Source organism: Astatotilapia calliptera, chromosome 14 (assembly GCF_900246225.1).
Source record: "Astatotilapia calliptera chromosome 14, fAstCal1.2, whole genome shotgun sequence".
In the NCBI taxonomy this organism is placed as follows: domain Eukaryota; kingdom Metazoa; phylum Chordata; class Actinopteri; order Cichliformes; family Cichlidae; genus Astatotilapia; species Astatotilapia calliptera.
The window spans coordinates 27,723,315-27,749,530 of NC_039315.1; the positions used below are offsets into that span (position 1 = coordinate 27,723,315).

The 26,216-nt window shown below is 42.2% G+C and overlaps 1 protein-coding gene across 3 annotated transcripts; it reads right to left on the reverse strand.

Moving 5' to 3' along the window:
• Positions 1-415: 415 nt before the first annotated feature.
• On the reverse strand, positions 416-26,216 carry inppl1a (inositol polyphosphate phosphatase-like 1a). Of its 3 annotated transcripts, none has more exons than XM_026192684.1 (27): positions 25,709-26,216; positions 18,753-18,816; positions 18,133-18,280; positions 17,957-18,038; positions 15,043-15,189; positions 14,281-14,371; positions 13,460-13,549; positions 12,233-12,334; positions 10,721-10,871; positions 10,437-10,543; positions 9,667-9,769; positions 9,373-9,569; positions 8,688-8,805; positions 8,184-8,280; positions 7,383-7,521; positions 7,192-7,291; positions 5,790-5,878; positions 5,615-5,696; positions 5,419-5,508; positions 5,052-5,165; positions 4,484-4,660; positions 4,239-4,394; positions 3,961-4,045; positions 2,382-2,468; positions 1,554-2,259; positions 1,112-1,245; positions 416-1,004 (listed from the first exon to the last, which is right to left on the reverse strand). In XM_026192684.1, the coding sequence occupies exons 1-27, from the start codon at positions 25,891-25,893 to the stop codon at positions 905-907; spliced, it is 3,741 nt and encodes a 1,246-aa protein (XP_026048469.1). In that variant the 5' UTR covers positions 25,894-26,216; the 3' UTR covers positions 416-904. The 3 variants fall into 3 exon arrangements, with proteins under 3 accessions (XP_026048469.1, XP_026048470.1, XP_026048468.1); XM_026192685.1 differs by having other exon boundaries at positions 3,970-4,045; positions 14,275-14,371; XM_026192683.1 differs by having other exon boundaries at positions 14,275-14,371.

Below are 26,216 nucleotides of genomic sequence, written 5' to 3' on the forward strand. Positions count from 1 at the left end.
GATGTTACTTCCGACTGTTCTAATTATTCCCACTGATGTCTTGTTGTGACTATGAGTGGGAGGAAGAAAAATCTGAGACTCGGAAGAACCCAGTGTTGTTAACTCATTCACTGCCAGGGTTTTTGAGCATTTTTACTCATTTTTGAAGAGCCACAGAAAACTGTGTGTTATGATCACATAAACGCTGAACCTACCAAAATGAAGAACAGACTCTCTTCTTCCATCCAAAAAAAAAAAAGCTTGTTTCTACCATTTTCCGTTTTTTAGTAATCAGCTGTAGAAGAGTGGTGGGTTCCACCAAAAATGCCTGTTTTGACCAAAAAAAGGGAGAAAACGAGCTTTTTGTGAAAAATACATTTCAAGCAGTCTGATGTTCACTGACAAGCTGCCCGAGGTTGTATTCTAGCCCCTCCCATTGAAAACGTAATTGACGTCTATAGACGTCAATGGCAGTGAATGAGTTAAGAGTCCAAAGCGAGGGTGTGCAACACAGGTGGTGTGTTTTCAAAGCCCTCTTTTCTCTTTCTCAAAGTCATCCTCAGTTAGAGGATTCTCAGGCCGAATGGAAACAAGCTTTAAATGCCAACTTGAAGCTGCAGGTTGGGTCTGACCTGATCTCCTCTCTGGATTTAAAAGCCAAAGTTATGTAGTGATGCTTGAAGGACTGAAATGATTATCATTAAATAAGGCCACGTGTATGAGGACAACACACATAAAGTACATGTGAAAATCAAAGGACGTTGGTTCAGAAAGTGTTTTTGAAAGTACAAATGGAGTGCAATTTCTCTCAGAAGGCACAGTCTGGCATCGATTGGCACGTTCCAGCTCGGTTCAGTTGAGCTGAGATTGGGCCCGGTGTGGTACCAGGCCGGTTTGGACCAGTCATGGACCAGTTTGATGCAGTCTATTTCTGCTGCTGCTGCTGCCTGAGGCTCTCAAGCAGGATTCGCTTGTGGGCGGGGTCGTGCACTCCCGCCTCCTCCAGGTCCTCCTCAGTGATGTCACTGGAAAAAGGAGGGGGGAAAAAAGGGAATCTAATGATGAAGAACTGCTTTCATTTTTATTTATTGTTGCATTATCAGAGGAAATAAAAGCCTAGATCTACATGTACCTGAGGAACTCCAAATCGTCCCAGCCGTTGTGTAGAAGACCCTGCTCATACCGCTCCAGGCCCAGCCTCTGCAGCCACTCGCCCACTGACGATTCCCCCACAGACAGAGATGAGCTACTGCTGCCCCAAAGTGCCTGCGGAGGAGAAATGCAATGTAGGAGCCACTAAATGCAGGAGCCACATCCGCCACATCATTTATGCTAACAACATTAGTAAGAGCTTAAGACTGCCTCTACTTTTCTGCACTCTAATAAGGTGACACATCTTACAGTAAAAGGCTTTGATATTTAACATCAAAGTTGAAGACATTCGTGTTTTTGTGAGAAACTGCACAAAAACTGGAGTCACCTGAAAGAAAACTACGCAAAACTCACAGCATTGCTTCTTCCAGCCTCTGAAACGGTTTTACACTGAACAGAATTACTTCCCATGAACTGCTTACCTCCTCAGGCATATCCTCTGCTATACTTTCTGTGATGGGATTTCTAGGTGGGAAGGTGCGGCAGGCATCCAGACCTAAACCCATCGGCTGCCCCCTGAGAGGAGGCGGTGCTGAGGGGGCACGAGGAGGCTGTCCAGGAAACTCACTGTCACTCAGTGTCTTTGCCATCTGGAGCACAGAGCACGACTGGTCGTCTAGCGCCCCTGCTCCAACTCCTCCTCGCCTGAAAGCATCTCCGTGGGCAGCGGAGCCAGCTGCGGGGATCCTGACCTCAGCCAGGTCGGGGTAAAGGGAGCGAGGTTTGGTGAAGGGGGCCTCGGGAACCATCTCCAGGGCTCCCTTTGGTAGAGGAGGTGGGGGGAAGTCAGGAGGAGGTCGATTCAGTGTGCTTCCAACACCTCCTCCCTGTGCCCCAACAACACAAGCACCTCCATCGTCTTCTGAGGAGCTCTCCTCGCTAATGGCACGAACCTGTCTGCGTGGGTGAGGGGGCCCCGAGGCTGCGCCGGGGGGTTTGGAACGCGCCCCGGCAGAGGGAGGAGGGGGTTTAGCTGCCTGGGGGTTGGCTGAGGTAGGAGAGGGCAGAAGCTCAGGTGAAACGGCTGCAGCTGACTGGTTGGGAACGCCCTCCAGGATGTAGTAGGCAGGATTATTGTAGCTGTTCTTGCTGATGGATGGATCGCTGTCTGATCCGTCCTGTTTAGGTCTTCATTATAAACACAGAAACTGTTGTAAAAACTCTTTTCATCTGCACACATCAACAATGCATCAGACGATCTAACCTAACGTGATAGTTAAGTGTTAAGTGAAAGTGTCTGTCATGAGTACCTTGCAGCGGTCTCCTCTTTGCTGTTCCTTTCTCCCTCTTCACTGACCTTTCCCAGCTCTCCGAGGGGCTTACGAATCACAGATGGCCTGTTTTCAAAACACATCGTAACAAGTCAGCAGGCGGGACAAGAGAGAAGTCACGACAGTTTCAGGACATTCCTAACACGATGTTTGCAGGATGTTCGAATAGATAAACGTACAAATGGAGAGACTGCACCCTACAGGTGTGTCTAGTTGCCATTCTGACTCAATGTTATAGCGTGTGACACAGCGGACTATCAAAATGTGCGAGGTCTGTTGACACCATCTTTTGTTGTTGAGGGCAAACTCTTCTAATAACTAATGTTCAATAACTAATGAATGTTGTCTAAAGGTGCCGTAGCGGTACTTCTGAAGACTGCATAAAGATTCATAGAAAACATAAAAGACCAAATTTTATAGTAAACAAAACAAAAACATGAACACGTGGTTTAAAATGTGTTTTGTGTCGTACTCAAGTCACACTGTGCAGGATAATCAAGCATCATCTTTATCAGTGTTTTTTTTTAATGCAGATATTCAATATAACACATAAATACATCTAAATAGAAATAAATACTAGGCCACCTACACACTGCACGTACAGTATTTGCTCGGGTGTGGAATCCCATGCACCGAAGCTCCTGGTGCACATTTTGTATCATGATGGTAATGCCAGAGGAAGTGTAGAGTTCTGAGTCAGCAAAGTGTGTGTTTTATGCACTCTGTGCCTCAACACTTGGGGACGTGCTCTGTAACTCTGTCACTGGTCTGAGTTGCTGTGGATTCTAAAAACATCCCCACCACCCTGATCGCCAGTGTTAGGGTAAGCGGTCACACGAACTGTCTAAGTAAACACAGGGTTTCCCGATCTAGGTACCAGCACATTCACATGAAAAGGTTCATGTTGGCAACATCTGACCAGTCCCACTGATTATTGTACCAGCAGATGAGTGGCTGATTTTGCAAGGAGTAAACTATAATATGATAAATCAGGAAAAGCACCAGATATGTGTGCATGCTATAAATCTTATGGCCAGTAATGCTTTAAAAGAGGTTTAGCCTATTTGAAGGAAGGAAGAAAAGCCTCAATCATTAAGGAGAATCTGATGGGTTATAATCGAGTGTTTTTTAAAATAAGGTGCAAATTTGCATGAGACAGTTTTAGTTGTTAATCTTTCAGCTGCAGACTTCAGACACTATTACAAATCTTGATACCATCCTATTATCTGAGAGCTCTTTCAGGATTAGTGATGCAACTAGATCTGTCAGCAAGTGGTGATTTTATACCTGTTGATCTATAATCAGTGCAAGTCACCCACTCAAGAAGAAACCCACTCAAGGTTAACCCTGAAGTTACCCGGCTCAGCTGTTCAAACGCATTCATCAACAAACTCACAAAAAGACCTGACTGCTACGACTCAATCCCTTAAGGTATTTAAGCATCGATATTTAGGTACATGCCAGCACATCATCAACATACGCTATACAGAAAAATCCCCACTGACGTGTGGGAACTCTAAATAAAAATCAAGTGCAAAAAAAAGGAGAGTGTACTGACTTCACATACTCATGCCCCGATCTGCATACCACAGCAGATTTCCCTTTAGGTCCACTCGTCTCATCCTTATCCACGCTGATCCACTCTGAAACACAGCAACAAAATCAGTTTTAGAACTAAACGTGACATGCTTGTAACCCTAGATCCATCACTTCCTGTCTGCAAATTTGAAAACATGCAGGCAGGAACTGTTCAAGTGATGGATGCGGCAAGCTTGAAAGACATTTAGTATCTCCTCTCTTTGTAGGTAATTGGTGTTAAGGTGTAAAATGCATTACCGTACAATCGCTCCCTGGTTCCCATTCTTTCAGAAGGGACTCTGACCCTCATTGACCCTCGGATATTTCCTGTTTCCTCCCCACGGTGAGACAGGTAGGTGTGGAACTGTTGTGCTGTGCTGCCAATCATCGACTTCAGAGCCAACACGCACTCGCCTAAAAAGAGTGGGGGAGATTTGTTAGATTCCAGCAAACTAGATTCCCTTTAAACTTCAAAGAACCACAAGCACAGACAATCTTTATACCGTAGGACTCGTATCCATCCAGTGATTTCACTGTTAGCAAGAGATGCTGATCCTGCAGGTACTCGATCTCTGACAGAAGAGGTTTGAGTGTTGTTAACTGCTTGTTGGACCAGCCCACGCGCAGGAAGTTCACGTTATCGCTGCTCTGACTGTCGTTCTCGTAACTCTTCTTAAACTCTAAGGATTAGAGACAGAGAGAAAGACAAAGAGAGAGAGATGCAGGGACGAGAGGAAGGGGAAGAGGATAAAGGGAAGACGGTGGGGAAAAGAGCGGGGTGAGGATTCAGGTACCCATTGCATTTTAATTTAAAAGTACATGGTGGACAGGTGGCAGGGGCACAACACAGGTGAAAAATGGATTTTATGGATTCTAGTTTAAAGGTAATACTGACTGCCTGAGACCAGGAGGGAGGGAGAAAGATACAAATAAGAAGAAGCAAAAACATTTTTATTGCATCCATTCTGGGTCACGTTGCTTTACTGCAACTCCTTCTGTCAGACTGCTCATTATATTTATGTCTATGAGCATGAAAGAGTCACTGCAAAGGTGCAATCACATTCACCTCACCTTCCAGACAAGTGGAGTAAAACTCAATGAAGAACTTGGTCCTGCTCGCCGTCTTTACTATGGCCTCAATGCTCTCGAACTCGATGTAGGCCTGCTCTGAAGACTTTGGCAAACCTGTGCAGAAGTATGTGGACAGGAGGGAGGAGGAGGAAGATGGAAAGAGGAGGAAAGATCTGTGTGGGTTGTGCAGACAGGCATGTATTTAATCACTCACTTTTAAATGTCACTTGTTGAACACGGAGCGCTTAAATAACATGAATAATAACAATAATGAACTCCAAAAAGATTGTGGGAGGAAGAAAACCCAGATAAAGTAAGACCAGGAAGTAGAGGAAGTGACAGAAAGGAAACAAAATTAAATTTGTACCTTTTTTGGAGACAAACTGGGAGGTCACGCCCACCTCAAATGTAGCAAATACAGGGGAATGATCACTGGTCACAACATCATCTGTACAGCCTGGCAAAAAAAACAAACAAACAAAAATAAACAACAACTTTAATTTCTGTCCACTTAGCATTATGAGGTGAAATTATGAAGGTTTTCTTCTTCTGATGATCCTCACCATAGGAGTTGCAGACTATGTGTGTTTCTGGGTAAGACTTCCACAGAATCCTGTCGCACCACGATGGAACATTAGTCCTCATCTGGGACAGACGGAAAAGCAGAATTATCAGGACGAGGCACAAGAACAGAAAGAATTTATCAGAGGTGGCTCTGACGTAAGAAAGGGAACGTACCCCTGTGGCCTTCTGCTTCTGCCAGACATACGTATCTCTTGAGCCTCGTTCGTAACGGTAGGTGGGCGGAAACGAGATTTCTTCCTCCGCTGCACGCAAAGAGACACACATCCACTTCAGTAAAGGTTCGAAGTTTAGCATTTCATAACAATATTTATAATTTTGATATAACAGCAGGTGCGATTCACAGTATTTATGACCCCGGGTTAGCAATCATGACCAAGTTCTCAGTAATCGGTTGGTATTTAAGGATTTATTACATGGCATCATGGATCACTGGACAACATTGCAGGGCAACGGCTGATTTTTAGTTACCTACTAAAACAAATAATCCCAGTGATATCACACACTGATCACAGTGTTAGTGCAGACTTCATTGCATTGAGTTAAGATTAAATAATGTTTAAAAGTGAAAAAGGCTTCAGCAGTGAATGACTTGAATTACTCACTTCAGAAGATAAAACAAGTCCACACACCCACTCTATTGTTTGGATTAATCATTAACATTAAAAAAGGGTCCAAGTTCAATTCCAGTGTAGTAAATGTCAGCAAACAGCCAACGTCGGTTCACTTTCTCAGTAAAAATCATAATTATCCAACTTTGTTTAACTCCACATTGTTACGGCCCTAGCAGGGCCTCCTCCTGAAGGTGCCTGTGTGGGCGTGTCACACTACCTCTTCTGCCTGAGGTGCCACCTTTCCCTTTTGTGCAGCTGACTCTCGTCAGTAATCAAGGAGATTTAAGCCCAGGGAAAGGTGAGCTCTGGGCCAGAGTGCCATTTTGTGTGGGCCCAGCTAGTGAGCTGAGTGTCTTGTGGTGTTTCCAGCTAGTGAGCTGTGTATTGTGGTTTCCAGCTAGTGAGCTGCGCTTTCCTTTTGACTTTTTGCCTTACTGACCGACGCCTGAGTTTTTGTTTGTTTCTTTTATGGTGATAACGGCTTGTCCGTCTCTTTTAGTTGAATTACTTCAATAAAACTGTTTTATTTAACTGTTTTGCCTCCCTGACTCCTTTTTCTGACCCGGTCACTTTTGTTACTTCCCCCTCCCCGCCTAGACCCCTCAGGGGAACGTAACACACATCCTCCCCCCTGGTTACACCCCTCCTGCAGTGGCTCTGTGCCCCACCACGAGGGCACAGCCCACAGTTTAAGAACCACTGAAGTCTGGAAAGAAAAACCAGAGCTGATGGTGAACTATTCAGGGAACAACAAGAGTGCTGAGCAGGTGCTTTTGGTAAGTGTGAGTCATCCCTTCGGTTGTGTTTATAAGACCACTGAAACTCTGCTTTAAGGACAGCAGTCTTTTGTTAGTGTTGACTTTTCACTGGTATTACTGTTATATTTCTGTACACTGAAACACATCCTGCTCTGACTCGTGAGGATATTCATAACCAGCACTAACCAAAGCGTAAAAACACTTTATTCTTCTCTCTCTCCAGGTTGAGCTGGTCCACTTTCAGCAGGGGGTCAAACTCCTTCCTGTTAATGTAGTTTAAAATCTCCTGCACACACAAACACACACGCAAAAAACAGGGTCAGACAGAAAAGTTTCATCCACGTTTTGGAGGCTGCCTGTATTTATTTCTGCTTCACCTGTATGTCCATATCCAGCCTGTAGTTAAGGTCTCCCAGCCAAAAGAGGTGCGTGAAGCGCAGCGAAATGTCAAAGGAGCTCAGCTGTTTGTCTCCCAGTGAAAGCAGCCGCAGGATATCAAGGTAGTTCTGGTTCCTCCTGCAGAGGTCAAAGGTCACACGTAAGAAGACATTTAAACAAGCTTTCACCAAATTATAATGAAAAACCAAACCAAGTTTACACTTATGGCAAACAGAAAGCACAGCCTCTTTCAATTACTATGATGAATTATTAGATTATGAATATTACCCAGTGTCATTATTGATTTGACAAGAAAGACAAAATGCAGAAACTATGCGTGAAAAACAAAGCATCTCTGATTCTGAAGCTTGTGGAGCCAATTTTAGCAGCAATGAACTTGCAGTAATTCTGTTTGTATGATTGTACACGTATACGCTCATCTCTTTAAGGTCCTGCCACAGTATTTAAGTTAGGTTGAGGTCTAGACTTTGACTGGGACATCGCAGCACCTTCATTCTTCTCTTTTTCAGCTGTTCTGTTGAAGATTTACTGCTGTGTTTGGGATTTTGTCCTGTGTTCTAAAATAAATAATCAGAGTGTAACATGTCATCTAAGGTTGTATTTACCTGGTTCTAAGACGTGCTAAGGACCGGATGATTTTTTTGAATTACTTCCTGATATAAAACCTTAGAATTAAAAGGGGGTGTGGTTTCTTTTGCTTTAGGAATTCTCTGTTGTTGATATTGAGAGGCTTAAAACAAACAAAAAAATAAAAATAAAAATAAGAGCGTGTTGGGCACCTGGCAATCTTTTCATTCCCTGATGTCAAGTGACAGTTGACAAAGCCAAACGACGTCCCATTGAACATGAAAGACACGCCCACTGCTCCTTTGTTACCTAGAAACCATAAAATCAAACATTAAATCAAAATACAGCAAATTAGGTGCAATTACAAGCATTACTTAACAGAAACTTTTAAAGGATCACCGGGGATCTGGCTGTGATCAGTTTTATATTAAAATATGAGAAACAATGAACGGCTCCAGTTTGCTGAGCTGAAGGAAATCTGTGTTTTTTTCTCTTATGAGTTCAAGATTTTTGTGAAAGTTTAGATTTTGATTCACATTTTCTTACTAATACAAGTCCCACATTTTTTAATCAACTAACAAGTGATTCAGTCATGAACACTGCTCAAGGAGGCCATTGTTAAGACAGGAAATCAGAGCTATTTCCTCCTACATTTGAAGCAGGAAGCAAGACATAGGAAGGAATAGCAAAGACGGAATACAGAGTAGAGCCGTTACCCAGGGTATTGGCGATGCCCGTCTTGACACTGGACATCCCAACGTGGCTTATCCGGTTCTCGTGTTCAGGTTTCACCAACACAGCAAGTTTTATGTTCCACAGAGTCTGCACGGCGATCTGCAGACGAGAACGAGACACAATGAGGAACCTACAGTCATCATTTCTGTTTTCGCACCATGCAGAAATAGCCTTTTTCCCCCCTTGTCTTCAGTTTTTTCCCCCTTCAAACAGGGTCATTTTTATGCAAACCGCAAAAACTTCTGCTTGTATAGAGACAGTCCTATACTTAGCTCTATATTTGTTACAGGAACTAAAGTGTGGAGAGGATAAAGGAAAGTTGTGTAACCTCAAAAATAACTCTGTTTTTTAAGGTTTTGAAATTATTGTATTTTTTACAGGAATTTTTTTATAACTATGCATTACAATAAAACAAAAGTTTTAAAATGTTTCTTTTCTCATATTAGTCAAACATAAAAATGCAGTTCTGAAAAAACGATCAGACAAGAACTAATGTGGGAAATTTGTCTTTTTCTAAACATGATGACATTTGCATAATAAAAAAAAAAATCAACTTTTTTTCATTCAAGTACAACAACAGCACTCGCCTGAGGGTTATCCGCAACACCTCCTTATGTTCTTCATACACATTCATCAAGCCATAAACAGTTGGCTTTCTTTCCTTACCGGCTTATAATCCAGTTCTGTCTGTTCTTTCAGCAGGGCGCGCAGTGACTCCACCCACTCCCGATCGCACACTGAATTTTCCTGGCTGCCAAACACATACAGGTCATGAGGGATGGTGACGGTCATCTCGTCCAGTGTCTTCCCGAGACCACGACACAAAACCCACGAGGCCACGTTTTTGGGTGCAGGTACAGAGCCTAAAGCGACAGGAAAAAGGTCAAACTGTTTCCTTTCTCGTTGAACATTTTCAGATGTATTTGTAGCCATTAAGGCGAGTCATTCAGTGTGACTAACCCATATTCCAGGTGCCTATGAAGATGGAGATCATGTCTGGCTCGTCCTGGTTGGAATGCTTGTTCTTCATCAGCTGCAGCAGCTGGCAGAACGCCTCCCGTTTCTGGCACAAACACACATCAGTGAGCGGATGATGCCACTGATAGCCGTCATTCTGAAGTTCCTCTGAACATCTTTATATTCTATACACTTACCAACCACGTCACTGATTACACTCTGCTAATAATACCAGCTTGGACCCCCTCTTGCTTACACAACTGACTTAATTCTTTATTCTTCTCTTTTTCAAACCATTATTTGTAAACCCTAGAGATGGGTTCGTGGGGGAAAATCCCAGCAGATCATCAGTTTCTGAAACACCCAGATCTGGCAACAATAATCATGCCATGTTCAAACTCACTTAAATCACCTTTCTACCTTGCTCTGATGCTCACTTTGAACTTCAGTAGGTTGTGATTGTCATATCTACATGTATAAATACTCTGAGTTTCTGCCACATGATTGGCTGATTATATATTTGTATTAACGAACAGCTAAACAGGTGCACATGACAACATTACCTCACTGATTAACAGCAGGTTTTTAATTTTGTACAAAGAGTCTCAGTGCAGACTGAATTCATAGCAGAGAAATGCATATAAGCCTGTGCAATAACTCTGGCAATGTTACTGCAAAATCTTCAGTTTGAAGGCGGCATGTTAACTGTAAGTTATCTATGAATAGCTGTAAAATAGCAGTTTTATGTGTCCATTTGTTTCTTGTGTGCAGACCTTGGCACTAGCAAAGATGAAGTCTTTCCTCTGGCTCTTATCCTTCTCCTTCTCAAACACAATGCCCAGTTTATTCTGCACCCGCTGAGACTTGATCAGCTGACGTACTGAAAGACACAGAGGCGAACGGACAGCGAGTTAGAGATGGGAAGTTGCAGATAAATTCAGGGAAAAAAAGGTCATGTAACAGATTTGGAGGGTTAAAGAAGGTTCAAGTTGGATGGCGAGATTAAAATCCTATAATGGACATACTTTTTCTGTGTGAATGGTGCCCCAATCCTTACTTTTGTCATGTGTGTAGGTGATCCAGTCCTCTTGATTGTCCTTCACCTTCTTCATTACTACCAGCCTTCCTCCCTCTACGTCCACAGACAGCGTGTACTTCTGACTCTTTCCGATCTTCGTCAGCTCCGCCAGGTAAACGTCGAGCTTCACCTGCAATGAGCCACAGGAGAAAGTTTAAATTCACTTAAACGCATACTGAGCATGCTTCTGTAAACCCTATGTGTCTACTGAGATAATCTACCCTCCACCAGGGGTCTCTAAAACGAAGCACAGAGCAGTATTAGATCTACTTTAGTCATACGCAGCCTCGAAGATGAGAAAACGCATGAATAAAATGTTGATGATCATAGTAAATATCCAAATTCTGGTTTTAGATTCATATCCACAAAGAGAAATGATCTGATTCTATTCATAGAGAAACTTTCTTTCACACATCAGTTATCTGGGGCAATTTGAGGATCAGTGTAATGCCCAAGGACACTTCAGCAGACAGACTGGAGGAACTGAGAAAGACGGCCACCAAACTGCCAACCTCCTTTAGCAACACACCAGCTTCTTCGCACACGCATTTTTTTTGATGTATAGGTCTTACTAAGAACCGCAAGACTGGAAAAAAGTTTAAACAGATGGCGTACACTCACTCTTACTCTGAGTCACTGAGTGCTTCTGTGTTTGGGTGTCACAAGGCAGATCAGACGCCGCATCTCCTTAGCGTAGCACTTGTGTGCAACAGGAAACTACTGAAAGGATGTCGCCACAGAGAACGCAGGCTTAGCCAACAGCCAATATTTCAATCAAGCATCTCTCGACTCATCTCTCAACTCTGTGTGTCACCTCCTTCCCCCACGTCCTCCCTGACATTTTTTCCTTCTACCCTTTTCACACTTAGTTCACCACTTTTCTCAAAGTGAAAGCCATTTATATCATCTTAACGTGTTCCTTTTTTTCCTTTTCTCAGTCTTCCTTCAGCATTAACATTTGCACTCCATGCAGCTGGTACTTTTCATAATAAAACTATTACAGTCTTATACACAGCACATCAAAACTGCCTCACTTAAATTCATGCTTTTACAAGGAAATGTGATAAAATGCTGCGACAGTGATGACGTAAGCTGGAAATGCATTTCAAAAACATTCTTTTGGCCTCACATCACATCTGCTGCTAAAATTCCTGTGCTGAGAAATGCATGACTTTTTAGCCTATTTTACTTCAGTTTATGCCATCTGTCATATTAAATACCACTGCCTGACAATAACATTTCAGAAATTAAATACAGAAAATAAATCTCAGGGTTTTCTACATACAAAAAAAGAAAGAAAAAAAAGATTGCTTAAAAAGATGCTTACCCAAATTGGCAGAAGGGAGCTTTAATGTCCACAGAGCAATTTGACTTTAAGGGCAATACTTAATTTCATTTGCCATGATATTGACCTACATCACATTGCAGTGAGACAGCCGGTAATGAAGTACAGTATGTAGGCGTGCATGTTTGGTGGATGTCGGTGCATACCTCGAAGGCCTGCACAGGAATGGATTTGCTGTGACGCATGGAGTGGAGAGGAGGGGGGGAGCATGGAGAGGTCAAACTCATGTCCTGTAGAGCTTTCAGGGCCTGAGGGGTATCAGAAAGAGGCAAACACGCAGGTGGAGAAACAATTAATTTAAAGAACAGAATAAAAAGAGAGTTGGAGGATAAGAATAAGGTACAGAAAAAAAAAAAGAAAATAAAACTGTAACATTTTGAGTCTCAGGGTTTGTGTCAGCAAGGAAAAGGTTTCCTATTTCCTGGATGTGATCTAACAGGAGCAGGGAAGGTGGAACCAGTATCATCGTCTGGACATGTAGCCTTACTACATTGAGGCCATTTCCTCCCGAGCCAGTGAAAGCCCCCCCCCCTCTCAAGTGACAAAGTAGAACAAAGTAGAACACAGTGCACCTTGTAAACAGGAGATTTAATTTATTATTATTATTATTATTATTATTATTATTATTATTCTTATTCTCTTCTGGCTCTTTATAATGTGAAACGAAGGCATCATCCTTAAAACGAGTCTCAAACCTTGTGTTTGTAATATAAATAAGGGTTATTCTGAACTGTGAATCATGGACAGTTACTCTAGCCGACTCCAAGAATAAAAACAGTAACCTGAACATGAGCGTATTGGGTCCACTTTTCTACTTGTAAAGTCTCAGACTCTCATTGACACATCAGGTCTTTGCTGACTTGTAGGGCTTCTAAAGGGAAGTCGAGCGATATCCCAACCCTGTCTCTTTCCTTCTGCGTGGTTTATATGTGCTGTATGTAAAAGCCTCAAAAGGAGAGAACGTCACGTGTTGCGCTACAAGCACACCCTGCAGGGCTTCTAGACAGATGATCCATCATATGGAGAGGGTTATCTAAACAAACCATCTCCAAACTACTAGACTAAGTACATAGAGAAAATAGAAAGTAAGGTGAGAGCACACCAATCTTCACACTCGATGCTCACTTTTTCATTTAGATTTTTTACTCTAATCTCAACTACAAAGCAATAAAGTTTCATGACTTCATCTGGCACCACTGAACTCTACTGTGCTGACAAGCTTTTGTTTACAGATTGCAGAAACACCTGTCAGAGGACTCAGAGCCGTGGCAGATCCTGCTACTGTACCACATTTTTTCCTGATGACTCACAAAGTGAAAACAATAGCCGCCATGTTGTCCATCACAGCTGTTAAATGTGCCGTCTGTGCGTACCTTCTTTTCTATGGAGGACAGCAGGTCTTTGAGAATCGCCAACTTGGTCACAAGGTTCTCCAGTTCCTGGTCTCCACCCTGATTCACTGACTGATGGAGACAAAAAAAACCCATTAGAGTCCATGTAATCCGCAAAAAGAGTGCATGTAAAAAGAGCAGCCTTAAAACTGCACAGCAAACACACTTACTTATATACAGAGCAGTCTTAAGGCTATTCAGTCTAAACCAGCCTAAAATCGGTTTTTATTCAAATTTTAGTCAAACTCATTGTCAGTCCTTGCTTGATGACTAAAGTGACTCCTGAACTTCAAATCAAGAATTTTGCTGGGCCACTAATCGGCTCTACTCTCTGTCCAACCACACGAAAATGTTTTTAATTACAAAGAATAACACATGCATGCAAAATCAGATTATATATTTTATTTGCCTGTTCTGTATACAGAAGCTTTCCTTAATACCAAGTTTCTAGCAGGAGCGCTACGGGGATATTTAAAGGACATCATGACTCACACTCTATCTTCTCTGAAACGAAGCGTAAAGCCCACCACAAGCGAGCAATCCTCAACTTTACGGGTTGGCAAATATAATAATTTTAGCTATGATCTGGAAGAAGGGCTTTAATAACAACACTGTTAAGTGTTAAGAAGTTACCAAGGCTTTTACATGTGTGTGATAAAGTAAGGGAAAAAATAATAAAATCACCGCGTGTAACAGTTTGTTATGGGATATAGGATAATAAAAAGGAGGGTAAGATTCTGCGATTGCGCAAACAAAGACACACACAACCACACACTTTTAAAAAAAGCGAAGAGTACCTGTACCTGTTGGATCATTTTGGAGACCATGAAAGCGCTTTGCTGATCAAACACTTTAGACAGGATCTCCAGGCCTGACAGAACTTTATCCACCTCTCTATTTGAGGGAGCAGAGAGAGATTCACATATTTACCTCACAGCTTCTTTCTGCACTTATGTCTTCATACAGTAACATTTCTGAAATCAAGCTGATTTCCTGCGGATCATCACAGTGTTTAAACGTGCAAAAAAACCCAAAAAAAAACCCTAGAGCTGATTTAAGGAAGCAGATAGCTCTGTGGGCCGAGAGGTGTGAATCTTTGGCAGTCAGTCAATCAGGAAACCGACAGAATATAACACTACATAATATACAATGCTTCACAAGTTTATTAGACCACCACTAATGTAAGGTTTATGCCACAGATGCCCTAAATTAATTATACTCATAATCACCAAAATCATTTTTGTGTGTCTTTTAATGCACAACCCACCAGTCTGTACAAGCTCTTTAATTATAATGATATTTTTAAATAACAAAATGCAAAACAAAACAAAAAGAGGAACAGCTATTAAGTGCATTATTATTTTTAATGCCAAATTACAGATAACAGTGTTTTTTTACAATCTTAATTAATTTCTGACTTTTTCAGGTCTCTGTGCTCAAATTTGGGTATAAAAAGGGAATTCAGTGTGTTACTTGCCTATTAAATACCAGTATGATTTGCAGTTTTAAATTCGTTTTGACAGCTTTCTAAAATATTGCACATGTGCAGATGTGCTGCTGCTTACCCATTAAGGCGTTTGCAGGAGGCCACTAGTGTCTTGTTGAGATGAGGCAGGGATGAGGCCCCCTGTTTGACTGCTTCAAGGTCCAAAGCGTAGCTGCCCTTCAGATACTCGTGGGAGATGGTGCTCAGGCCATTAGCTGCTGGAGTACTAAAACATATTCAAAGAAACCATTTATAACCACCACATGAACATCATTTCCAAATGCTGGTATGTGTATGAGAATACAAGGAGGCTTCAAATAATAACGATGCATTAGTGATTTAAAGTCCAGGAAGGCACAGATGGTTTTGGTGTGTTCAGGGAAAAAAAACAAAATAAAAAAGTTTTAGTGGCGTTTATTTAAAGTGATTGAGAGAAAACTAGACTCTTTGATGTGTCTCCTCTGGGCTCCATTTAGGGCTGGGTCATATCATACCGTTCACGGTAATACCGGTATAACGTTGGGCAACGATAAGAAAATGAAATATCGCGATAGAATATGGGTAAAACGCACATGCGCAGTGCCTTTGTTTTCATACGCACATGGCGTAAAAAGCATGGCGACGACGCAGAATGAGAAGGGCGAAAGCGGATCGTTAAATGAAATAGATGAACCAGAACTGGTTTGTAAAAATGCTGCAACTTCAGTGGTCTGGAACTGGTTTGGCTTTCATCTGTCAGATACACAACAAAGCACTATTTTTGGTAGAACGTGCTAGCGGGCCGCCGTTATTACCTTGTTTTTTGGAAAATACGGCACACTTAAAATCAATCCTTTGATTTTTCTGAAAATCGACAGTGCCCCTTATAATCCCGTGTGCCTTATGTATGAATTCTGGTTGTGTTTACTGACCTCGAAACGATTTTATGTGCACGGCGCTCGAAAATCTGTCAAATGTTTTAGTACGACTTTGCTAAGCTGATTGATTGATTTGATGGATTTTCGGAGCATTACGGCTATTGTAGGCAGGAGCCTGGTGGAGTGATACGTACTGTGCTTCAACATAATATTACCGTATTGTATGTGCATAACCTTTTTTTAAGTTTTGTGGATATTATACATGGTTATGCTGAGGATATGTCGGCCAATTTCCACTGGAAATGCCTTTTGCTTAAATTGTTAGCAAAGAATTTGCATTTGCACTGTTACATTTTTATATAACTTTAATGCACATAAAAGCTGCTTGTTTAAGTGAAAATACATTGATGGGGTTTTTTGCACTAATAAAGTTGTGGAGTTGTAAAGTAATTTGTCTCGTGTCAATTATATATCGTGATAAATATTTTTGGTCGCATCGCCCTTCTCTAGCTTCATTTTCTGTTTTTTTTAAACAACAGATTAGGTGAGAGGTATAAAGTAGCGGTGAAAGAACAGTAATACAAACAGGAAACCAATGTAGGACGCAAGCTGCAGTGGAACAAAGGCCAAGAATTACTTATTTCTATCTATACCTGTGGGTAGAAGGGAGAGCTTCAAGACAGGCCTGTAAATTTCCACATTTTGTCTTTTATAAATTAACACCTACTGCAGCTTTGACGATGGGCTACACATTTTATACACACGTGTTCTCCACTGCCTTGGGCAAAGTTGCACCATAGTAATTCTGTAAAGGCATGACATAAGCATGAAAACATTTTGGGGCCTACTTAGAGCTTTTTACCGTTCAGTTTTCTGTCTGCCATATTTCTTGATTTTGTTTATTTGCTCTGTAGTATTACATTGATGCATTTACTGCTAGAAGTCACACGGAGTTATTTAAAGTTCCAGGTGATACTTAAAAAAAAAAGAATAGTTGCTAAATCTGCAGATGCTCCACACCCCTTGGAAAGGAAAATAAAGATGGACGTCACAGTTTGCCAGAAGTAGGATGAGTGTGTGCGCCCGTCGGCGAGAGAGTTGGCATCTGTGTAGTCGCGACTTTGTTTTTTTTGTTGTTTTTTTTAAAGAGTCACATACTTCCTCTGAGCTAAATTATGCCCGCCTGAACACTCATGGACACCCTGGACCACGTGAACTGGCAAAGGGCCAACCTATAAAAAATAAAACACCTTTTACAGACTAATTTTCAGCATTTACAACCCTTTCATACGATCCACACCATGGCTTCCATGTAAGCTATATTTTGCTGTACCACGCAAAGTCCCTGAGGATTTTTAAAGGACATGCATGTGTGCTCCCTTTACTTCCTCTAAACTGTAATGCATTTTATGCTCATTTTGCATTGTTGATTTCCTTCTATGGCAGCTCGAGAGAGAACAACTAAAAGAACTGAAAGGAAGATATTGTTTCACTGGCTGACACTTTAACCAAGGTTAGGTAATGCATAAGTTTCTGTTACTTCACCAACTGTTGTGTGAAGTGGTTTGGTTCCCACTGAAAAAACTGTAAAAGTGTATTTATTTATCACATAAGGGAAATGTCAAAAATTTATTAGTAGTATTATTAACTGACAGGGATTTGAAATGTACGCGTCTGTGTGCGCCCGACAACTAGAGCCCGCACCTCATCAAAGCCGCACACCATCCGTGAACGCCGTGGTTTCTAGCAGGATGTGGTTTACCTTCTTAATGCAGACAGAGAGGAAGTATGTGTTAATGAGCGTGCATGAAGTTGTGTGAACGAGTGCTTTTAATAGTTGATAATCTGTGTGCGCGTGCGTGTGTAGCCATATAAACTGGAACAAACAAAGTCACTGAGTAACGTGTGTGTTCATATCACCATAATAACGCTTCCTTATTATTTTTGTGAGCATGTGTGAGATTATGTGATTTTCAATACGTCTGTGACATAATTCACAATGAAGCGACATACTTCCCCTGTGTGACTTCCGTGACTTCCGAGTGACGCGATTGGTGGTTGCAGGTAGTTTGTGATTAAGCTCCCTACAGTTATAAACAGGACACAATCAGATGTTTCTCTCTGTGGACTTTGTACCTGTCTGTGGGTGTGTCTGGTCCAGGGGGAGTGGAGGTGGAGGAAGAGCGAGGGGGGAGGGGCGGCTTCTCATCCTCTCCATCTACCAGTCAGAAGTACACAGAACGTCACGGTTAACATGCGATGACGAGGACACCCCATCTGGGCATGTGTGTTTGCGTTAGCTCTGAAATTACCGGAATAGTCCCTATCGTCACTGACAGCTGTCTCCTCTCTCTCCACGGGGTAAAGCAGGGTGGTGACCAGACCCTGGCTGGGCTGCAGGTACAATGACACCAGCTCTGGCAGAGTCTTAAACCGCTTAGGCTGCACGCCCTGAGAGGTCTGAGAGCGCGAGGAAGGAAGGGAAACAAGAGACAGATGCATTAAGTTCATCCAAACACCGTGGCTACAAGAAGTCACATTGCCCAACCTTCTGGTAGCCTCCATTGTTCCACAATGAATGTTTTGTAAGCAATTGCAGCCCTGTAGGCTAAATATAATTCAAACCAGGAAGAAGCCACAAACTCAATCGGATAAATTTAAAATGAGACTTTTCAGCGTCACAGCTGAAGACCCCAAAACTCATACAGCAGTGAGACAAGACAGCTGTGCTGTGGCCACATGATTCGAAGCCCTGTGTTGTGTTTCGCGTGTGTGAGGTTGCTGGTAGCTGGTATTCACAGCTGTTGAGCACAAGGCACAAAGACCCTGCTGTTGGTGTGTGTGTGTAAGAGAGGGAGCTCAGAGCCAACGAAAGCATCTCTGCCTGCCAGCTGCTGCTGAAAGCACGAGTGTGAGAGTGTCTTTACTGTACCTGCACTGCCAGAAAACCTTCGTCATCTGGTAATATCCTGTATGTGTGGACGTGCTTCTGAAACCTACAGGCAAAGAAAGAGAGAGTAAAAAGAAGTCAGGGGAGCTGAATCAAAGAGAGGACAAGGGCAGAAAGTGGCAGCAAATGAAGTGGAAATAAAACACAGGTGGACGCAGAAGTACAGAGAATTTTTTTCTATTTTTTATGACTCTACGTAAATTTGAATATCTTTATTTTCAGTTCACACACACACACACACACACACACACACACACACACACACACACACACACCACTGTACTCGACCTTAGTGGACAGCATGTGTGATTGTATGCATGGGAGTGAGGAGGGTTTAGACGGCGTATCTTAAACCTGTTGCTGTCTGTCACAGTGAGCATGCTTTATACTTACAGTAGCACGGTACAGTAAAGCAGAGCTGAGTGTTTGTACATCATAAAGTATTGACAACAGTTAAAAACAAAACTAAAATGGAGTAGACGTCAGAATCTAAATGATAAATGAAAGTACGCCTCTGTTGCATTAAACCACTGCAAATCAGACTGATTTGACTGAACCTCAGGCTCCTTTTTCTCCCCCATCGACCAATCACAGATCAATGTTCTGACACTGCGGCTGGCCCAGGCGTGACTACACGCCCACAGCCACAAGCTAAAGCTTAATGATTTTCATGCCTGTGCTTCTGCCGGTCCAGTGGACCGACCGCAAAATTTTTGATTTGCCAAGCAAACATTGTGGTTTTTGATTCATTGGTGTTCTCAGTTCAGAAGTTTCGAAGTTTCCAGCCTAACACCAAAGTCTTTTTTTTTTAAACTTCTGCTTCAACACCACGCTTATTTACAGTATGCCTGTGTGTGTATAAATGGAGGGAGGGATAAATCCATGTTGGGAATTCAAAACCCAGCTGCTTTTCCGGCTTTTCCAGGTCAGTGTGCTGCAGGAGCTAAAACACGGACTGGAATAAAATATAAAATGATCTCAACAACAATGTATAAGAAAGTTAAAAACTAAACTTTTTGTTTGGTGATGCTTCTCACATTCCTCTCAGACCACCATGCAAATGGTTTTGATCATGACCAGATCCCAACGAGAGTCACAGTCTGCTTGAGCTGTTGGATGTTTAACTTGGTTATTAAATAGCATTTGTAGGAAAATGATTGGGCCTGTATTGAACTTTTAATGGCATCTTAAAAAAAAAAACATTTTGGGAGCTTCATCATTGTCATGCTGCAGAATTAACTAATGATTTTTGATTTGCACTTGCAAAATCACTATTATTTTAAACCTCTGGACTTGGTTGTTAAATAAGCGATTTAACTTTTGTCTCACAACAAGAGAGTCCTGGTTTGAACCTGGCAGGACTGTCCTGTGTGGATTTTGCATGATTTCATGCTTGTGCAGGCGTTTACTAGGACACTCATATTCTCCCGTTTATAAAAACAAAAACAAAAAAAACTAGGTTAACGCTGCTTATCACGGAGCAGGAAGCTCTCGTAAAAGAGATTCTTTATCTCACTTCACTTCCTGGTCAAAAAATAAAAAATAATATAAACACTCCATTTAAGATAGACTTTAGTAAAAACAGATTATTTTACACACAAGCGGAAAAATGCAAAGCTACTCTAGTAATATCCAAAAAATTTTAAATTTAGGCGCTGAAAAGGAGCAAAATGTTGAACCGAGCACAAGTTCCCACGTTGACCGAATTCATAAACAGCGCATTGTTTTGCAAATTGTTGCAAATAATAGCTCCATATCAGCTCAAACTAACGGGACCAGATAAATATTTGTTCCTCTAAAATCAAACCCACATTCAATCCTGTCACATTTTAAACACAATAGCATGAAGACCAAGTGGCACAAAATCCATACGCAAGCGTCACTGCGGTGTACAATGTGTTTGTGTGCCTCTGTGTGTTTGTTTTCCTGTTGGCAGCTGATGAGATTCTCTGCAGGTCTGTGAAGTAAATACTATTGTTTCAACGGCCGTAAAGTTAACAGAGGGGAAGGGGGTCAGAGAAAGAGAGTGAGGGTTGTCGTGGGCCAGAGATAGGCTCACAGTATACAGCTTATGAGTGTTGTCAACAATGGCCTGTGTGAAAGGATAAGGACTACCCTACTGGCTCACTCTGTTCTGTTAGTTTAGAGGGAAACCTCTTCTAAGAATATACACAGCGTGAATCTGTCTTCAAAGCTCAAACAGAAGCCTATCTTGGCAAAACCCAACTAGGTTTTCCTTGAAATACAACAATCAAACGCTAAGATTACTCCTTACAGCCTTCTCCGTCCTTGTCGTCACGTACTACCAAAAATGCAAGAGGCCATTCCTGAACAAGCACAGTAAATACTGTGTGTATTACTGCACTACAGTGTGACTTACACTGACGATTCATTTCCTGCTATCACTGTATTGCTAACAATAGCACTATGGAGACGTTGTTTTTGATTAAGACACTTCATGGAGCATGTGATTAGCAGAAAAAAAAAATCTGCATAGAAATATTTGGTATGAGCACAAACAATAGATATATGCATACTGCTTTTTTCCCCCCTTCACGTATTTGGCAGGCATGTTGCTGCAGCCAATTTGGGAAATTACCATCGCTCTTCTGGATTTAGAAGAGCAATGAATTTAGATTTAGGGTTTAGCCTCAGTCTCTTCTGTCTGATCACGTGACCGCTAAATACATAATTAATACCCATTCATGCACCGCAGCCCTGAACTACCAAACAGAGACATATGTGAGAATGCGAATGTCCCACTCATTCACTTAGGACATTGAATAGCCTTTAACTTGCCAGCTAGCTACTGGAAAGTCTGTGTCATGTCCAGTTGCCCCCATGTGAGAAAAGTGGAAGTAATACTGCGGTCAATTCACAGCTAGCGAGAGGGAAACATTCAATTCAATTCTGTTTTATTTATATAGCACCAATTCACAACAGCCACTTCAAAGCACTTTACAGTGTAAGGTGAAGAGCCTACGGGATTGAGAGAGAAACCCAACAATCAGAGGACCGCCTATGAGTGAGCACTAATCAATAGTGGAAAAGAAAAACTCGCTTTTAACAGGAAGAGACTTCTGGCAGAATTAGGCTAAAGGAGGCTTCTCTCCTGAGAAGTGTCTGAGGCAGACCATCTCCTTTCCTTTCCACTGTTGCCAAGTGCTCACTCAAAGGATGCCGTATGATTGTTGGGGTTTTCCTGCTATTATTCTAGGGTCACTACCTTACAGCATAAAGCGGCTTGAGGCAAACGCAGTTGCAAGTCCACAAAGACATGCATGTTAGGCTACCTGTAGGTATGAATGTCTCTGTGACACCAATGTTAAAGACTGGGGTATGCCCCATCTCTCGCCGCATGTCAGCTGGGATTCGGCACCCACACTTTACTTTAACTGACTAAGCAGAAGAAAATTAATGGATAGATGAATGTGCGTAGCCATAGTTGGTAGTAATAGTAATGACAGTTCATTTGGCAATCAACATCAAGTACAAACTGATTACCATAGCAAAACAGAAAATACATGTGAAAGTGAACTTGAGTCTTGTTTTCTGAAGAAACTGACAAGCTAAATACATTTTATAAAAGAAGAAGATGTGGTTAAGGAGAAACGAGTCTCTTTCAGAGGGATTTTTCACTCAATGACAACTGACATAAGGACAGTAAGCAGACAGCAGATATTGTTTCAAATTACTTAGATAGACAATATCAGACTAAATGGGAAGGGATTCTCTGTGTACTGGAAAGAAGTTTAGAAAAAAAAAGGAGAATTTGAAAACTCTACAAAGAGCAAAACACACTTTCTACATGAGGAATGTCTGCACACAAACTTGTACGTTTGAAATGCACACACACACACATACACACAGTTACACAGAGGCATCCTGAACCCTGGCAAGTTAAGACGTGTTAAACTGATAGTAACGACCGTATTCCTGACAGCAAAAACAGAAAACAGCTGAGAGACAGGGACTAGCATACACTCAAAACTATTAGCATATAAGCTCATCTCACTGCCGGCACCTTTCCCGTCTTATACAGAGTCTTAAAATGTGTAAGCCAATGATGTTACAGAACTGTGTGCTAATCATTGAGAGCTTTAACATGCTACATTGGACTCGTACTGCATCCACGCAAATTAAAACATTCATAGCTCACAAATACTAAACACGAGTATTAAACTTGCATGCAGACACACAAAATCCAAAGTCACTATAAGAGGAAGTGAAAGGCTAATGCTTGGCTAACGAAAGTATCAAGAGTCAGCCAGTCGAAACAAGTGGAAACACTTCCTAAATGCACCAGGGTCTCCTAAGACCTCAAAAAGGAAGTGTGTGTGTCCCTGTCTATAAGTTACACGTCCGACTTTGAAAAGACTTGTCAGGTAAAAAAACAAACAAATCCTTGGTTTGTGCATTTCGTGGGTGTCCACTGTATATTCCACTGAAAGAAGTCACATTCGTACTCATTGGACTTTATTTTTAATTCTGTATAATAGAATTAAAAGCACCATTTCAGTGGATTAAGTGGGGGGTATAGTGATCAGGTGAATGTGAGATAAAGAAAACATTGAGCGGATGTGCTTCACTCACATCAGCCCTCTGAGCATCCAAAGTGGCACGCTGGCCCTGTGACAAAAAAAAAGTGTGCCGTTCGATGGTTAAACCTTTCCACACATCTGCTGATTCACATTTTACTTCCTAGAAATGCTGGTTTACACAGCAGCGAGTGCAAAACTTGACAAAGGCGACAAATAAAGGTCTTGTCTGACCATCGAATCGTTTTCTCTTTAGCTGGAGGCATTACTGGGAAACACCAAGTCATCCGTGTTCTCGAGAAGTGAGCCACTTCTTTCTGGTTTTCCTAGCAGCACTGGTTCATCTCTGTGAGTGGCCTACAAGGGTGCTTTGCAAATAATGTTCAATTAATCAGTGCGATTCGCACTCACAATAACATTCACAGAGAAAATGCTTTACAGCAAATATGCTCCACCTTTATTTTAAATTGCACATTCATCTTCTTGTTTGTGGGTAATATAGGCACATAATTAATGCTCAAGCTTGGGTTTCTTGGCAAGCAATGAATCGCAACAACTGTCACACACGCCACTAGGTAAGCGTAATTATTGAAAAGATATGTGTACATTTTGTCAAACTGCTTCTGACATTCCCGATTTGCACTCAGAATCAAATTACTTCTCTTTTTTTTTGTTGCTCATGTGAGTCATTGTATTCAAATACAAGGAATTTTTATTCTCGGATAGTCATCCGTCAAAGGCCTTCCTCTAAGCTGGAAAAAACCCTCTGACTTACCACTTGCTTTAATTACAGCCAACGTGGGAAACGACGGGCGTACAATGTCAACAATGAAAAGTTCATCTTTGAAGATTATAGCAGTTTCTGTTCGTGTTAGTGCCAATTCTTGCAGTAGCTGTCATTTGTCTCAACGGTACGGTAAACTGTGAAACTCTGTCATCTTATTTTTGTGTATGTGAAACCAAAACTTCTGGATTTAAAAACAACATTCGCATTGTTTGTCTGTAATTTGCCTGGAAGTTGTTTTTCGTTTCGGAGATGAAACAAAGTCAGTACTGTGAAAGGTGAAAGGGGAGAGGAAGGGAGAGGTGGAGGCACTAATAAATCCGGAAACTAATGATGCATGGATGCGAGGAATGCTGTCGGTCACAGAGTGACCCACTGAATGACGAGCACAATTAGCGGTGACATATCTGACCTACTATACGCTTTTAAAAGAGATGTGAGAACGCATGACCATAGCAGCAATCAGTTTACATAACAAAAAAAATATTGCATTATATTAGCTGCACTTTCCAAAAGCCCAAAAAGATATTTGATATTTTTGGTTGACATCACAGAGGAAGCACCATAAGCTGTGATTATTTGACTTGCTTACTTTAAAAGAAGTTAGTGTTCAAATTTTTGTGGATTGAACAAGCTCACTGTTTCAATTCTTTTGCAGTCCATCAGCAGGTGATGTATATGAGCTGTATACTACATGTGTAAAAACTACACACCCAGGGATTCAGCATGGGGTAAACTTATCAGATAGGGGATGTAGGTGAAGTGAATGTCAGGGGCCTGATATTTCTCTGAACCTGAACAGTGTGTATTCTATGTGTGTGGCTGTAAGTCCTTTTAGTCATTTGTAGTTAAAGACCCCTTTGCCATGGTTCATTTAACATTGCCTCAACCACTGTTGACACTGACAGCACTGTTCCTGCATCAGTTTCTCAGGTGAATGCACTGTTGTGTTACTGTTACACATGTAGGTGTTTGGTGGAAAAGTCCCCATTGTGTAATGAATGGGCAGTCTTTCGTCATTTATTTAACAAGGTGGCTGCCCTAACTCCCTCTAAGTACAGACGCTCTTAACTGTCCTTTGATATTGTGTCATTTCATGATATACTATATTATGTACAGCTCCTCGGATAGGCCCATTCTTTCACCACATCTCCGACCTCAAATTAAAGCAAAGCTTCACCAGCCCATGCATGCTTATATTTACCTCCACGACCATTCAGTTTAATGCCACTGCTCACAGCCCGCAGGCTGATTGCAGCAGAGTCCTGTAAAAAGGGCGCTGCAGGCGACCACATCAGACACAAGACAGACAGGGACAGCCCTAAAGTTGTGTGCCATGCTGGGGTTTCACTGCAGGGCAGACAGGCAGTCTCTCTATCCCTGTCTTTGGCTTCCAGAAGAAAGTAAACAAACAACTTAACGCTTTGCTAGGCACACTTCAGCTACAGTTTGATCGCGTCTACTGCAGAAAAGTTAATGATGGAGTAAAAAAACAGAAAGAGAGGAGTTTATAAAGTTTGCAGAATTACAGAGAACACACCATGACCCCTTTTGGTCATGTGTGCTAGCTAAAGCCAAGGTAAACAAAGCACAACGAGGCCGACGAAGTTACTTACAGTACACACAAAGCGTAAGCCCCGTTGACACTCTCACTGTCCCGCACCAGGAAGCTCCCGTCTCTACCGGCTCGGGCAAGCAGCTCCTCGGCCGCCGCTCGACTCAGGTCCCGGTGATACCACATCGGCGGTGCGTGGCCCAACGGAGAAGCCCCACTGCCGCCGCCACCACCACCCCCGGCCATGGCCACAGCCCTTCCAACCGGGTTAAACTCAAGCTGCTTCCCGTCTCCTCCGAAAAAACTCCCAGCCCTCCTCCAGTATAGGAAAATGATCCAGCGAGAGAAGCGAAGAGAGCCAGAAGAGCAGAAAAGCAGCCGTTATTCCGACAGAAGGCAGGAGGCGCCACAGAAGCGACGGCGAGCACACAAGTTGTTAATTTGTTAAGTTATGCCGTTTGCGCCTGCTTCCTCAGTTCCTGAAAGGCTCACCGCCCTCCCCCTTCTCTTCCCAGTCCCACGGAAATCAGGGTATGTAAATCCACAGTGGAGAGCAGGACGAAGTCGGT